The 15,593-nt window shown below is 32.8% G+C and overlaps 3 protein-coding genes across 3 annotated transcripts; all 3 read right to left on the bottom strand.

The window, feature by feature from the left end:
* Positions 1-1,146: 1,146 nt before the first annotated feature.
* Positions 1,147-3,064, bottom strand: LOC107021167 (LRR receptor-like serine/threonine-protein kinase ERL1). Its single transcript, XM_015221775.2, has one exon. The coding sequence runs from the start codon at positions 2,690-2,692 to the stop codon at positions 1,484-1,486; it is 1,209 nt and encodes a 402-aa protein (XP_015077261.1). The 5' UTR covers positions 2,693-3,064; the 3' UTR covers positions 1,147-1,483.
* Positions 3,065-5,666: 2,602 nt separating this feature from the next.
* Positions 5,667-9,224, bottom strand: LOC107021456 (histidine-containing phosphotransfer protein 1-like). Its single transcript, XM_015222124.2, has 6 exons — positions 9,054-9,224; positions 8,844-8,974; positions 8,698-8,766; positions 8,407-8,478; positions 6,562-6,634; positions 5,667-6,009 (listed from the first exon to the last, which is right to left on the bottom strand). Exons 1-6 carry the CDS (start codon positions 9,114-9,116, stop codon positions 5,959-5,961), a joined length of 459 nt encoding a protein of 152 aa, XP_015077610.1. The 5' UTR covers positions 9,117-9,224; the 3' UTR covers positions 5,667-5,958.
* A 2,363-nt stretch (positions 9,225-11,587) lies between these two features.
* On the bottom strand, positions 11,588-12,569 carry LOC107021408 (methyl-CpG-binding domain-containing protein 4-like). The gene is made up of 2 exons (XM_015222067.2): positions 12,419-12,569; positions 11,588-12,284 (listed from the first exon to the last, which is right to left on the bottom strand). The coding sequence occupies exons 1-2, from the start codon at positions 12,446-12,448 to the stop codon at positions 11,817-11,819; spliced, it is 498 nt and encodes a 165-aa protein (XP_015077553.1). The 5' UTR covers positions 12,449-12,569; the 3' UTR covers positions 11,588-11,816.
* Between the last annotated feature and the right edge of the window lie 3,024 nt (positions 12,570-15,593).

Raw genomic sequence — 15,593 nt, 5'->3', positions numbered from 1 at the left:
AAGATATGTCATATACAAGAAAATAAATTATTATTTTTACTAATATGCATTTTGATTTTCCTTGATAAAATTTTTGGAATCACTAATGGTCTATATCATTTTGTATGTAAAAAAAATTATTTTGAAACCGAAGGATTGATCTATGTTGCTTGCATTAATTAAGGATTGAAAAAATGTTTAGAGCATAGAAGGGAGTTTAAACATAAAATATGTTGTTGAAGTTCAAAATGGAAAAGAGGGTGTGAGACATGGATGGTTCAATCTAATTAAAGAGCTGGATGTTTAAAGAAACGTGATTTTAATGAGAAGGTGAAGTCATTGTCATGAAATTGTGTTTTTGTTTAGTCTTATTAATATTGACAAAATGTATCATTACACAAGTTTGGATTTTTTCATGTCTTTAAACATGAAAAGAATTCAATTGTATTTATTGTTCAAGTTAAAAAGAGTGAAAGAATATCACATCAGGTATACATACGTTATCTCTAGATTATTATTTTTGGAGAAACTGAAGTTGAGGTACATATATTAACATTAAAGAGTAATTTAGTGCACAAATCTAACATTGCATACACTAATGGGCAAATTACTATTCATGCATGTAAAGCCCAATGACATTGGCAACCACATGTTTGTAGGTTGATGGAAAAATTATATATAATAGCAAATGATTAATTTAAATTAAATGTCACAATAATAATTTGATTTAATTATGTCCCGTAGCAAAATGTTGTCATTTGACTCTTTTCCTGAAGTTTTTGCTCATCGCTCTCCATCTTTCTCTCGCCTCCCTCGTTTTAAATTATGTTTTTGTTTGTGTAAAGGGGAGTAACTTGTTCTTTTCCACGTGCGTTTCATGAAGAAAAAAAACAATCCCCTTAGCAGTTAATAATACTGTATCAGATAATAATTAAGATGCAACCAACATTATTAATTGACATACAAATTGTTGAGATAGATCGTGTTAAATGGAATTTACAGCTCAATTTTGTGCGTTTATGGCTTCGCGTGACTCTGATTCATTGGTATGGTGTAATGTATTAATGATGACGACAATTGAACGTATGTATTGCAACTTATCCAGGAAAATAAATAAATATTTGACTTGTAACGTATACGTTACTTTGTCTGTCTGTGTCAGTTGAGTATCCCAAACAAACATTATATATAATAAGTGGAGGAGAAGGGTAACTTGAATCTCAACCCAATGAAAAACAAACAATCAGTAGCAGCATTGATCTATTTTGTGTCATCCACAAAAACTAAAAAGGAAAGGAAGGAATATATAATATAATCTCTTTCAATTTGAGATCCGTAAATTCAATAGGCTAGCTATCACAAAAATAAAATGCCAAAATTGTTGGTCACTCTTTTGGCTGCTTCACACAGAGATGGGATTTTTCTCTCCTTTATGCACATTTACTAACTCTTTTTTTTATATAGAATGAAATTGAATTCAACGAAAGAATAATGGATGATTTATTTATCCAGTAGTAGTATTCTTGTTTTGCTGCCCCTTCCACTCCACACACTGATTTGTAGGCCTACTCTTCTGCTTCCCGGCTTTCAAAGGACAAGCGCTCTCAACCGGCGGAATCATGCAATTATACTGCAAACACAAGGAACTGCTCACCGGAATTTCCACCCTCGGATTTATCTCAATCCCCGTCAGAAAATTATGCTGTAAATATAAAACTTGGATTCCTGAAGATAATAAACGCTCCACCAACAACGCCGGAACCTCACCCGTAAACCGGTTATTGTTCAGATACAAATTCTCCACATTACACAACAACGGAGATATCTCCCCGAAAAACCTGTTAAAGCTAATGTCCACCGTCGGAATTCTCACCTCTGAAATCGGCAAAACCGGACCCGAAAATTGATTCCTTTGCAGCTCAAGATTTGTCAGTGGAAAAGTAAATAAAATTCCCGGAATGCACCCGCTGAATCGGTTCAAGCTAAGATCGAGGTAATTCAACTGGTTCAGCCGACTCAACTGATAATCTACTGGACCGGTGAACTGGTTCCATGACAATGACAAGTATTGAAGCGATGAAGGAAATGAATTAGGCAAAAGGGTACCTGAAAGTGCGTTGTGTTTAAGGTCTAAACGGGTCAATCTTTGGGATACGAAGGGTGGGATCGAACCGGACAAGTGGTTGTGACACAGTATAATGTTGGACAATGCCGGAAGAGCTCCAATAGCCCAAGGGATGCTCCCGGTCAGCTGATTGAAACTAAGATCAAGAGTTTGTAGCTCCCGGAGAAGGCCTAATGACGCCGGAATATCACCGGAGAGAAAGTTCCGGCTAACTCCTAGAAATCTCAGCTTGTTCAACTGAGAAAAACTTTCGGGCAATGCACCGGTTATCCGACCCGGAACCACCGTGAACTCCGCAAGAGCAGAGAGTTTTCCAATAGAAGGATCCAAGTTTCCAGTTAACCCTGGTGATCCTGCTCTGGGATCACCGAGATTCAAGGCGATCACTTTATCTCCATCGCAGTAAACTCCGGCGAAGTTACAGGGCTCCGAAGTGAAATCCCAGGAAGCAAAATAGTTGGAACCGGGCAAATCATCCAATCCTTTTCGAATCGCTTGTAAAGCTAAGAAATCAATTGGGTCTAAAATGGCATGTATAGAGAAACTAGTGCTCTGCAGAAGAAGCAGAAGAAGAAAGAATGGTATCATAATTACCGTATAGCTGAAGAGAAGAATGATAGGAAAGGCTGTCTTTAATGGAAACCAACAGCAAAGGCAAAGTGGGAATGCTTCACAAGAAAGCAAAAGCTTTGTTGGTTATGGCTGAAATTAATGGTTTAGGAGAGAAGAAGATGAATGAATTGATGTTCCTACGGTCACTTTACAAGACAGACAGGAGGTACAGAGTGAATTGTTTTTTGGGTTATACTTTTTAATTTTGTTTATCGGGAAGAGGTTCGTAACCCCAAACGGTTGTACGAGCCTACCTGGATATTACGAACCTCAACTTCGGAGTGACAGATCAGCACTTGTCAGCTTGCACAATCAGCAATCTCTCCTTATTTATTACTATGTTTTTAATTTCTTCTATCTTTGTATTAACTACTACTATATATATTTATTGTTTTTAGCCTAAAATAAATGAAATTACACGATTTCAACTCATTTATCTTTTATCCTCCTTGTACAAAGTATACACCTTTACTAATATTAGCTAAAATGTTTATTTGTTTTCAATAAACACAATTGAAATTTAAATAAGTTTGTGGACTAGCGAGATACTATTTATTTTAGTCAATTAATTATTTTGATGTCTTAAATTTCTGTGGAATGACTAGCTTTCCAGTAGTTTTCAAATTAATTCTATGTTTGTGTTATGTTTAGCAAAATGTTACATGTGTAGTCAACTTTAATTTTGGCACATTGATTTTACGTATTGTTCAACTTACTTGATTTACATTACATTAAATTAAATTAAATTTGTCATAATTCCATAACCGCCTTTCTCTTTTTAGTTATTTTTCTTGCATGTAATGTCCGATATCAGTGCATAGAGTACTAGAATTAGAATTCCAAAAACAAAATTAGGATGATGAGATGGTCATTTCACGTTCAATCAACAAAATTTTTATGGTAATTTTATCACTTCACTATCCTCCAAAAAAAAAAACTCTTATCGTCATACTTAAAACTGGAAGAAAAAAAAAAGGACAGATATTTATTTTCTCCACCGTAACTTAGAAGCCTAAAATCAATAGATATTACTTAGTATAAGGTTTCTCATGATTTTTGTTCTGATTATTATATTGGTAGAAAGAAAGATGCAATAAGTGTGGGGGTGAACAACACACACGGAGGAACTGTGGGAAGAAAAAGCAAAATACAGTTGACCAATCATCTTCTCCCTATTGTCTTTGTTAGGTATTGACGTTAAGAATTTGGGGTTCTAAAATAATTTTGTTTCAGGATTCACATGTAAATATATATTTATATTATTTAATTTTCTTATACAAATATATGTTTTTTGAAAAAGTTAATGGATTCGTTTGAACTCATGGACTCCCACCTAGCTCCACCTCTACTTTGGACCCTACCTCCTTCAACGTTGGATCGTGCTCTTTGCCGATCATTTTACTCTTTAATTTTACCTTTATGAAATTTCTATATTACCATCTAAAACGAAGACATTATATATGTAACAATTTAAAATTTTTATGAAATAATTTAATGTTTTATATAAATATCTCAGACACTATATTTATACAATTCTTAAAGAATAAGGATAATGATTTGAAAAAAAAAATTATTTACGTACATTCGTTCAAACATTAAACTCAATATCACTTTATATTGGATATCATTTCACTCTTGATATAATCAATGTTAATATTAATATTCACTGTGATTTCAATATTATTTGTGCTGAATTAAGTTAATTATTAAAGAGAGTTTTAATATCAATTTAGGTAATACAAACATGTAGATTGTAGAGTGAGAAGTCATAGCTCAATAATTAACAAACATGAACGATTAATATAATTTTATAGATTCATCTAAACTCAATAATTTTTTAAAAACTTCTTTGACAAAGAGTAAGGTTGATAGGTTGAGACAGAGTGATAACAAAAAGATTATGAAGTGGCTAATAATGAGTTAATTATATTATATATAGAGAAAGTAATCATAATTGCTTTTCACAAGACATGATACTTGGTTCTTAGAAGTTGTTATGATATTATTGGTTCCCATTCCCCACCATTTCCTTTTTAAAGCCAAAGCAAAGTAGTAGTAGTAGTTACAAAATGATTCTTTTTTAATTTGTGTCAAAAAAAAGAGAAAAAATGTCTTGTTCCAATATTCTTACAAAAGCCTTTCTTTTTTTCCCCAAAAAAAAAGAAAGTATAAAGGTCGCTAACAAAAGGTAGCTGGTACATATTGAATATGTCCCAATTTGCAACTATATATGTCAATGATTGATGCCTAATTCTACATTATCAGACATTTGCTTTTAACAAAAGCCAAAAGATTTGCAGATAATTCATGGACACTAGTCACGAATCTCCTTTAATCTAAAACATCCATTACAATACATAACTAGAAAAAAAACAAACACATTATAGCATTTCCTCCCAAAGAGATTATTCAACCCCACCATTTCTATTAAATTTAGAATTTTCGTTAAAAACACAAGCTAAGAGAACTAATATCTCTGTCTTTTAACCCTAAACCCTAAAATGAAAAAAACACATTCTGAATGATGATTTTAGGTATAGGAAATCATTTGGTCGATTGGCCAGAAAAGGATAATGTTATCGATGGAGTAGTCTTCATCTATAAGTTTGAACAAACAAATATAATGTAGTGGAGTATTATATACGAAGGCCACCCACTTAATTTCCCATGGGTGTGAACTTGATTATATATTCAGAGGCAGAGGGGATGGCACCAACCCCACCAACTTTGCATTAAAAATGACCAATTGATGACTAGTATATACAGACAACAAACAGAGTGTGCACATTTACATGTCACCTCAACGACACTGCATCACCATTATAACATAGAGGTCCAAAACCAATAATGGACTCGATGAGAACCAATTCTCTTGTTTTCCCACGATCGAGTTGACTACCTATTTTCTGACTTCTTGTTTATTGAAACTACCTACACATATATCAAGCAGTCAAACAAACTTCCATGTGCATTTACAATATAATACGACTACACAACAAGCTGAAAAGTTCTACTACTTAATAATAATAATGGCTAAAGCACAGTAAATCATTCAAGGGTTAAAAAGTTCAACAACTAGAATTGTATAAATAGTTCAACACCTAAAAGGTCTGTTATTCACATGGAAATACTTTGCATCTACAACTATTACAATCCAGCAATCTTGAATCTCATCTGTACTGCCAACTTTTCTCTCTACTCCCTTTGTCTCAGGATGTGGACTTCAAATCATTAGCACCTAGCTATGACAGGTCAGGAATCCTACCACCAGCCGCCAAGATTTGCTTCTCCAGCTGCAATTTTATAAACAAGCTGCAATTTAGCTGATTTTACAGACTTAGAAAAAAAAAAGAAGAAGAAATAACTATTGATGTATTGGACATAGTTGCAACATCTTTGGAATAAAAAGTTTTTAATGAAGCCTAATCATGGAAGAGAATTCAATGTCAGAAACCTGGCTTTAAACAGGTAAAAGGAAGTGACAAGAAAACTTAAAATTTTTTAAACTAGTTATAAGCAGAAAACATGAAAAATGTCTTGCTAGGAAATCATGGACTCCAACATTACTTGAGTGGAAAAGGTTAAATCAAATGAGGGGATGCTGAGAGGGCTGTTTCATTATCAAACACCAGCCTCTAGGTATTGCTTGTCAAATAGTATGACCTATAACACGTACCCTGTCAAACTTTATCACGAAATAATTTGTGAAAGATCTAAATTGGCAGAGCATCAGAATCCCCACACTTGACCCATTGAAATTTAAGCATCATGTACTAAATAGCATTTTCTTCAACAGTATGGTACTGAGACCTGGAAATCCCAAGCATTTGTAGAAGAGTACTTACCATCATCAAGGTTTCAAGTTTGTTCTTCACAAGAAAATATTCATGTTTCACCTGCTGCAGACATTGCACACACCTGCACAAGGAAATTCAAAAAATCAAACTTAGATGCACCACACAATAACAAGACAGCATGAAGGCTTGAATCCCAAATTACCCAAGGTTACAATATGGGTCTCGTTGTTTCTTACTACCATTTTCCGATTATATATTCCATGTTTGAAAGCAATTAATAAATTAAAGGCTTTAGCTTTTATGAGATAACATAAAAGTAATCAAAAATGATAATTAGAGTTTGAAAGTTCCTACGAGGAAAGTAATCAAAAAGTAATACCTGTTACTATTCTAGATACCCACACCACAGCTATATGGTCTTACTAGCTGACTGATGTTACTTCCATATGTATTTACACAACAGTTGATACATGTATATTCAATAGTTTCTCCAATTTACTTTTTCTTTGGCTGAGAATGGCAAGTATAAAAGAACAATAGTTCATCCAATATAATACTATAACATAACTAGAAATGCTAGATTTTTTTATTTTATTTTTTTGGAGAAATACGGTATGTGTAGATACTCCACCAAGATTGAGGTCTTGTGTCCATCAAAACGTCTTCTATTCATATCCTTCCAAATACTCCACCATATGCCAGCAGGTATGGTAATCCACGTCATCTTTAAGTGTTAGGGCATACCTTTTCTAGCTCTTTAAATGAGGTCTTTAACAAAATGAACCAGATTTTACTAATAGATGCTTCAATTAAATTGGCCTTTCATGTTCAAACTGTGAAGAAAGAGAATACTTAGACTTAAGCAGATTTGAGGCAGAAAAAAGAGTAGATGGTACTTGAAAAGATCTCTGCACAGAGGCAGTTCATACTGGTGTCCTCCTAAGGGGCAACAATAATTTTGCGAAGATTTAGAGACTCAGTAGTGAAGCTGGTCTATTCTTGTGATCTGATAATTTCAAGCATAAGAGTTGAACAAGAATGGAGTGGCATGTTAGACTCCAATTTTATTTTTTTACCAACCAGAAACATCTCTGCTCAAATCCCTCTGTTCTTTATTCTGCAGTGACTGTATACATAGAACTCCAAGAAGGCGTGATTCGTTTTGTTTAGTTACTGGAACTATGTAAATAATGTCCCAAAAGAGAGCCAGAAACACAAAGAGATCAGGATGCTTGAGGTGGGGCCACCAAGACACGACAACATTGGTACTGCAATTATAATGTAGTAGAAATGTCTGAAAAAAGATAAATTGGAAGGTTCTAGACCTGTACCTTCGTAAATGAAAAGCCATATTAGCATCAAATAATGTCAGATTTAGAAAATGCCCTATAGATGTATTTTGTGTGCGACCAAGAATATACCACATGATCATAGGTAAATCTTAATTTTTTTATAATCTTGTGTCCAGACCAACTTGCGTGTTCCTCGACTAATTCTACGGGATGCCTGCCACCCGAGACCTTATGGTTCTCAAGTCTAGGGTGGGAAGAGAACACCTAGTGTTTTTGTCTCTACTGGGATTTTAACCCGAGATCTCATGGTTCTTAGCCCACTTCATTGACCAGAAGGACACACCCTTGGATGTTGTTTGTATGTAAATCTAATATCATCTTTCTACGCATTGATACCAATTAACCACTTTACCACTATGTGCAAAAAAAAACCAATGACTTATGATTTACATGGTAGAAAACAAAATTTCCAACAACATGTTTTCTTAATGTCTACAAAGTCAAATCTTTTTATGTAAATCTTCTAAAAACCCAAACCCTTATAATACAAATAGATAGATAGATAAAGGCAAAAATTGTAAAAGAATCAAGCTATACCCACCCTTCAATGTTCTTCTCTTCGCAGAAGGTTTTAAAAGCCATACAAGCATTCTTTACTCTTTGTGCACCTATGCTGCAAAATATAACAGAGATTCTGATTAATGGGGATACTAGTAACTCCTAAAAGACTTCCATTCAATAACCTAAATTCGGCTAAATCTTTGATCACAATAAAATTCACTCAAGATGTATCACTTGTCTACCAAAAAGATACAACTTCAAGCATCAATTAAAGTAGTTTAGTCAATGACAAAAACCTAAAAATGTATGGCAGAAAAGGAAAATTGGATACCTGGAACTGCTACCCTTGAACTGGTGGACATGGGAATCAACTTGCTTAAAATCTACAACCTGTTGTTGACTACAATTGACCAAATAATAAACTAATGATCCAATATTTCAGTTAAAGGTAAACAATAAGAAGAGTTTATTTCTCACAGAGCTGCTGTCAGATTGTTGATAAGGTTTTCTGAATCTTCAAAGAAAAGTGAAACTACTTCACAAACAAAGTCTGGGTTGCTCTCATCTTGCAATTTCTGAAGCTGAAGAAACTGATCATCCAAGAATCTCTTTTCAAAAGACAAAAGAAAAACTCATATCAGAAAAATTCCCTAATATAGTAAAAAGAAAAAAAGAAAACCAAACCACCTCACGGTACAAAGCTGAAATGAAGTCCATAAACTGTTTCTGCAACTTGGCTACTATTTCCATGAATTTGATGTGGGGGAGAAGACTCAAACTTTATTGCAGATCTACAGATTTCATATACTAATTTTAATAGGTACCAAATCAATGCTCGTCGAATTGACTTTTGTCAAAAATCATGGTTAATATATTACTATAAATTAATGAAATTCCATTTTTGTCCTAATAATAACTACTAGTAGTATTTCCTTTTTCGTTAGAATCAATCAAAACTGAAACTAAATAACTTTTATTTTATTATTAGAATATATATATATATGGAGTTACAAAGACATATACATACAAGTGACTGTTAGTTATTTGTAATTGGGGGATATTGTAGTTTCGTTTGCCTTTGAATACAATGTACTTTTGAACTAATACATAAATTATGCAAATTTCTCTATAACTTTTGGTCAAATATTAGTGGCAGATTTTGATAGACTCCCATTCAAACAATTTTGGAATAATACATAGACTATGAATTCAAACTCGTTAATGTATTATTTGTTACATAATTATGTCTTTGTACAAGAAGTTGTTAGGTTTCTCTTCACCATAACTATTAATGATGTTTTTGCTTTTCTTCTGTTTAATCTAAAATACGTTTTTACCTTAGTGCAGCATAATTTGCATTATGTTCTTTGTAAACTAAAAGGTTACAATTGTTGGAGATGAAGAAGTATTTCAAATTAAAATAAAAAAGTGTACGTTTTTGTTTATGTATAAAATGTTCTTTTCTTACTTAAAATATAAGATGTACCAGTATATGTATTGTATTCAAAATGAGTCTTGATCAAACAAGATTAATAGTATCAACAAGATTATGGGAAAAACGATCATACGAAATTCTAACCCAGACAGAAAAAATGAAGAACCTGGATGGATACAAATATGCTGCCTGTCATAGGATGGATAAGCTTAATACTATTATTGTCTAATCATAGGATAGCCAGAATCCAAAATTCACGAGCCATGAATATCTAAAAACGACATAGTGTATGCCATCGTGTTTTGTGGAAATCATATAATAATACATGTTATGCGAGCAACAGAATACATACTCATCAATGAATTTTTCCTATATATATATATATATATCTTTGTAGCTAATGAAAACACACTCACCTATCTTAGATTACATTACCCAACTACCAACAGAATACTACGACTCTACACTTCTGACAAAAATTGGGAATAAACTAGGAAGACTTGTCAAAAATTTATGTATGCACTTGAGCAACACTAACCGGTACGTATGCACATATCTCCATCAAGAGATGATTTATGAATGGCCAGACATACTCTACCTTGCCCGTGTTAGAATTGGACATAACTGCACATACAGAGAAAATATAGAGACCAAAAAGCCAGAGCAAATTCAAACTATAGACAACTTCAATTCGATGGACCAACAAGAAATGCAGAATCTGAAGGAGGACAGTCAATTTACCAAGAAGAACAGAACACACCACCAAAAGGAGAGACCATAAATCGGAAACAAATATCAGCTCTCAGAAAATTGGAGATATAAACGTCAAACTTTTTCATGTTACCATATGTAAGTTATTAGAAACTAAATCTTAAAACATATATAGGCAAACAAACACATATCAAACCAACCCCAGATTGACAAAACTACTACTATTGATTCTCCAAAACCTCAGAACAAGACCTTGCACAGTGATGATAACACCAGAATGACATCATTATTTTAAAAAACTCTTTTGATCTTTTATCTCTAATGGCGGCGGGCCAAAAGCCTACTCAGACCCTACTAAACCTATCTTGTCCTTGCTGGAACCTCCAAGACCCCTACTATACATAAGATGAACATAAAACTGCCTGAAATATTATAGTATGTATGTAATTCATATATGAACCCTACAATTTTATCTACTAACATAGGGGCTATGTTGCTCAACTCTTCAAAAATGCAGGTGCGTGTCGGATTCTAGTGTATTTTTGGAGAATCTAACACGGGTGTAGCATCAAAAGTGAAGAGTCCATGCAACATAGCATAGGCCATTCCACTATCAATCATAAGATAATTGAGTCTTCTAATTATAAAACAATTAATAATAATAATTTCAATTCTATAAATGCCAAAGTGGAAGAGAAAATCACATCATCCTCTTCATACCAAGGTAACCTCATTCACTCCAGCCACAAACAAATAATATAACCCCTATGTTGGTAGGTTAACGATGAATCATAACAAACACAACCTCATATTCCATGAGAATGGATTGAACCCCGAAGCGATACCCATTTATGCAACTCAAAACCAACTCCCCAACCTAAATACATCCTCTTTAGGCTTTACATCGGTATGAACAGCTAAAAAAGCACGCATAGTTTCTATTTCACATCAACATGAGGCAATTCATATTATTAGGCGCTATTTCACTGGTACTTTGGCATATAGATCAAATGAATGTGCACTCTGTTTCTGTCAACCGAAGATATACTTTATATACGAGGGGGGGAAGCATATATAGAAAGAAAAGAAGCAAAACTTCAAGTTAGCAGCTAACTCAAAGTAAAGAAGGCTAACAAATTTTCCTTTTTGTCACAGCCAAATCCATCACCACGAAAAGTAAATAGAGCAGTTGAAATGTATTTTGCAGATGGAAAATAACAATACATGGCGAATAAGTTGAACCTTTAAGACTCTAAACAGTGCATCTACTAAGCATATGAACAAGTCCAGCTCCATCCATCCAGTCATTTAGCTGCACCCTTCTTGTGAGAGTTGGCAAGAAGAGCGGTAGAGGGTACGGTGTCATCCATAACTTTGGGGCTGGTAAAGCTGAAATCTGAGGATTTAACGTCAGTGAACTGGGGATTTTGTTCAAGAAAAGTAGTAACTTCAGTAAAGGATCTGAGTTTCTTCCCTAAAGGAGTGAAATAATAAGTATCCATCTTAGAGTAATCTCTCCTGAGGCACAATTCTCTCTTAAAGCCAGATGGGGTTTTAGGGAGATTGGGCTTGTCAATAGCCCAAGTTCGAGAAGCATCGTACTCAATGTCTGCAGGATCATCACAAGAACCATTGGGGCAGTTAAAGGGTTCTTCAGTAAACCTACTTCTGATATCTTCAAATTGTTCCTGCGTCGCAATCCTCCTCCATTTCAAGCATTTTTCACACTGTGCTGCCCAAACGCTAACTGATGGATTCGTCGCCGACCTCGACTGTCACAAAAACAAAGTATGTATCAAAACCTGAACAGCCATTCGGAAATCAGGCGACAGATCTGTAATTAAAGCAAAAAAGCTACAAGTAGCGGTACTATTTTGCAAAACAAAACAGCAAGTATAAAATTTACCTTGGGAGTTTTTGGTGAATCTTTCGCCATTTCCTGAGAGCAATTTCAATGGAGGAGCCAACGGAATGTGTAACCTGCTTTTGATTTTACATAGCATTTGTCGCCCAAAAGGATCATATTTACACACTTAGGGTCCTTACTAATTTAGGATTTTCGCTTTTAATCCCTTATTCTGACTCCCACTTTAAATATTTACTTGTTGTTGGTCCCTTACTAATTTAACATTCTCTAATTTAATCCCCTTTTCCAATCCTTCCCTTTAAATAAAAGGCAACTTTCACATATAGCAAACAAAAAATTCATATTTGTATGCTATAGCAAACTTTGCATAATTGAACTCCATAGCAAACATAAAACTGTATAATTCGCTATACATATACAAGTGTATAATTCGCTGGCCTAAATTGTATAATTTGCTGGCATATTTCGCTGCAATTGTATAATTCGCTATCCTATTTCACTGCAATTGTATAATGAACAATTGTATAATTCACTGTCTATTTCGCTGCAATATTAAGTGTATAGCAAGAAGATATATGTTTTTCTCTCACTTTATACAAAAACAGAAACACAATATATACACTTCTGTTGTATAAAGCTAGAGAAAATTGTGTTCAATGCAATTGTATAATTTGCAATTGTATAATTCGTTGACCTTTTTCTCTGCAATATTTGAAATAAAATGTTTGTAAATTGTATAATTAAGTGTATAACACGAAGACATATATTTTTGCATGTGTATATACAATTTTCTCTTGCTTTATAAAAAACATAAATAGAATTATACACTTTTGTGTATAAAGCGAGAGAGGCAAGCGATAATGGAGAGTGGCGAGCGAGATTTCTGGGAGAGAGACGCTGGCAAATTTTAGCTAACATTTGCTATGGAGCACAATTAAATCAAACCCTAGCTATTCCATTTATTTTAGGTTATTAGTTTGCTATTATATATAATTTTCCCTTAAATAAATAGCTTTGCAAATGATTATTATAAAATTATTTAATCTCTACTACGACTTAGGAGGGTGTGATTGTTTTGTCAACAATAAATCACACCCAATTTTTTCAAATTTTATAACCTTATAGTATTGATTTTCCACCTATTAAAGTTTTAAGATTTTCTTTCGAATATTTGCCTCGTCAATTATTCTTATATAGGACTATATAAGCTATATTATGAGTGGTGCACTGAACATCAATTTGATCCTGATAATTTCTTTTACATACAAAAAAACTATAGCAACTTTCAATGATTGATAATTAATATAACCATTATAAAAAATAAAAATAAAATTAAATTGATGATTGACAAGATACATTATCAAATTTTGTTATCACTGGATGGATGCATTTTTGTGAATCTTGAAAATGACACAATACTAGCTCTCTTGATCGGGTATCGACGTTTCTTCATCTTTAAAGTAACGATGAAAAATGAGATTAGGAGTTCAATTTAATATGTTAGATTGGTATAATATAATATTAGATGAATAGAAAAATTAAATTAAGAGCAATCTTTTTATTGGAAAATATACATATACATGTATATACAAGTAGGTGTCTACAATAATAAAGTGTGAGGATTCGAAGCTCAACTATTCAATCGACAAATATGTATCCAAAAATATGAGGGTGTAAGGAGTAACCATAAATATAACCATTTTTCGAGTTGGGTGGTAGGCTTCATTGAACACACACCACTTACAAATCTTAGCTAGGGTTTGGTCATAAATTTTCAAATATTATTTGAGTGAAAATTTGGGTGAAATTTCACCATGTGTTTGGCCACAAGATTTGGAAAATTTATTTTACCTTTTTAGAAAAATATAATTTATACCCATAAATTTTAAAAACTGTCAAAACTAACAATAAGTTTGTATTACAAGTCAATTGGATGTTCGTTACAACAATAATAAATAGTGTCCATGATACTAGAGCAATGTAGTAATTTGGAATGAGTGCAACAAGCATCATTTCATACAATACATCGTGAAGTAAAGAAACACATGACTTTGTTAGCTTGAGCTAATTTTTCATCATTTTCATCAACAATCATATCATTATTTAATACTCACTAAATATTTTATCACTATTTTGGTGTTCACGAAAAAAATTATGTAATACAACGCAAACAACTAATATAGAGGGTGTTTTATAAAAGATAAAAGTTTGGGGTGAAATTTTGATTTTCAAAAAATCTCAAATAATGAATTTTGACCCAAATACTAAAAAAAAACTAGTATTTAAAATAGTTACCAAATAATGACAAATTATATAACAAACATTATTTGCCAAATTTTTTCTCAAATATTATTTGGGAAATCTATTGCCAAACAGGCCCTAATTAGAGTTGAACTATAAGCCTCGCAAAAGGACCTAGTACTAGTAGATAAATTTTGGCTCATCTGAAGCTATTAAAAATGCCAACCACTAATAACCTGTTCTACGATGATTTGAATTAGGGGCGTACAAAAATCGAATTGAAAATCGAATCAAATCGTAAATTAAGTCAAATTGAAAAAGAATATAACTAGTGATTTGGTTCGATTTGGTATGGTATTAAAAAAAATCCACCTATATTTGTGCTGGTTTGGTTTAACTAAAAAAAACAACCCGAGACCAAACCAACCCGACATTATGTATGTAATTTTAAAATTTTATTTAATACATAAAAATATTTACTTTGATATCATTTTAAAATAATTCTTATAGGATTTCATAGTTTTTATCTTTTAATATATTATTTGAATTTTTAAAACTTAGAATTCAGAATGGTCCAATAAAGATTATAGTTCATAGATGTTGATAATTATAATAAAACCTAAATCAAAATAAAATTAATACTAATGCAAAAAAAAAATCAGTTCAACATTAAGGGTGTGTTTGGTATGAAGGAAAATGTTTTCCATGGAAAATGTTTTCCTAGAAAATGTTTTCCTGGAAAACAAGTAGATTTTGGACTTATTTTCTCATGTTTGGTTGGTGAGTAGAAAATATTTTTCGGAAATGATTTTTAGTGTTTGATTTATGAATGAAAAATATTTTTGAGGAATATTTTTTATTTTTACTTGAATACAAAATAATTTATGAAATTGAAAATATTTTTTAAAAATAATTTTTTTTTGGGTGGTGGTGATAAGGGGTGGGGTAGTGGTGGTGGTGGTGGTGGTGGGGG

Source organism: Solanum pennellii, chromosome 6, assembly GCF_001406875.1.
Source record: "Solanum pennellii chromosome 6, SPENNV200".
NCBI classification, from domain to species: Eukaryota; Viridiplantae; Streptophyta; class Magnoliopsida; order Solanales; family Solanaceae; genus Solanum; species Solanum pennellii.
The sequence above is the reverse complement of the archived record's forward strand: the minus strand, read 5'-3'. Positions and strand labels throughout refer to the sequence as shown.

Excerpts from the sequence above, each read along its gene's own strand:
- LOC107021408 (XM_015222067.2), bottom strand. The coding sequence starts at position 12,448 with ATGGCGAAAGATTCACCAAAAACTCCCAAG. Across the intron at positions 12,285-12,418 it reads ATTCACCAAAAACTCCCAAG|TCGAGGTCGGCGACGAATCC; the intron begins GTAAATTTTATA and ends TTTTTGTGACAG.
- LOC107021167 (XM_015221775.2), bottom strand. The coding sequence starts at position 2,692 with ATGATACCATTCTTTCTTCTTCTGCTTCTTCTGCAGAGCACTAGTTTC.
- LOC107021456 (XM_015222124.2), bottom strand. The coding sequence starts at position 9,116 with ATGGAAATAGTAGCCAAGTTGCAGAAACAGTTTATGGACTTCATTTCA. Across the intron at positions 6,635-8,406 it reads GAAGAGAAGAACATTGAAGG|GTGTGTGCAATGTCTGCAGC; the intron begins GTGGGTATAGCT and ends TTCCTTGTGCAG. Across the intron at positions 6,010-6,561 it reads AACTTGAAACCTTGATGATG|CTGGAGAAGCAAATCTTGGC; the intron begins GTAAGTACTCTT and ends ATAAAATTGCAG.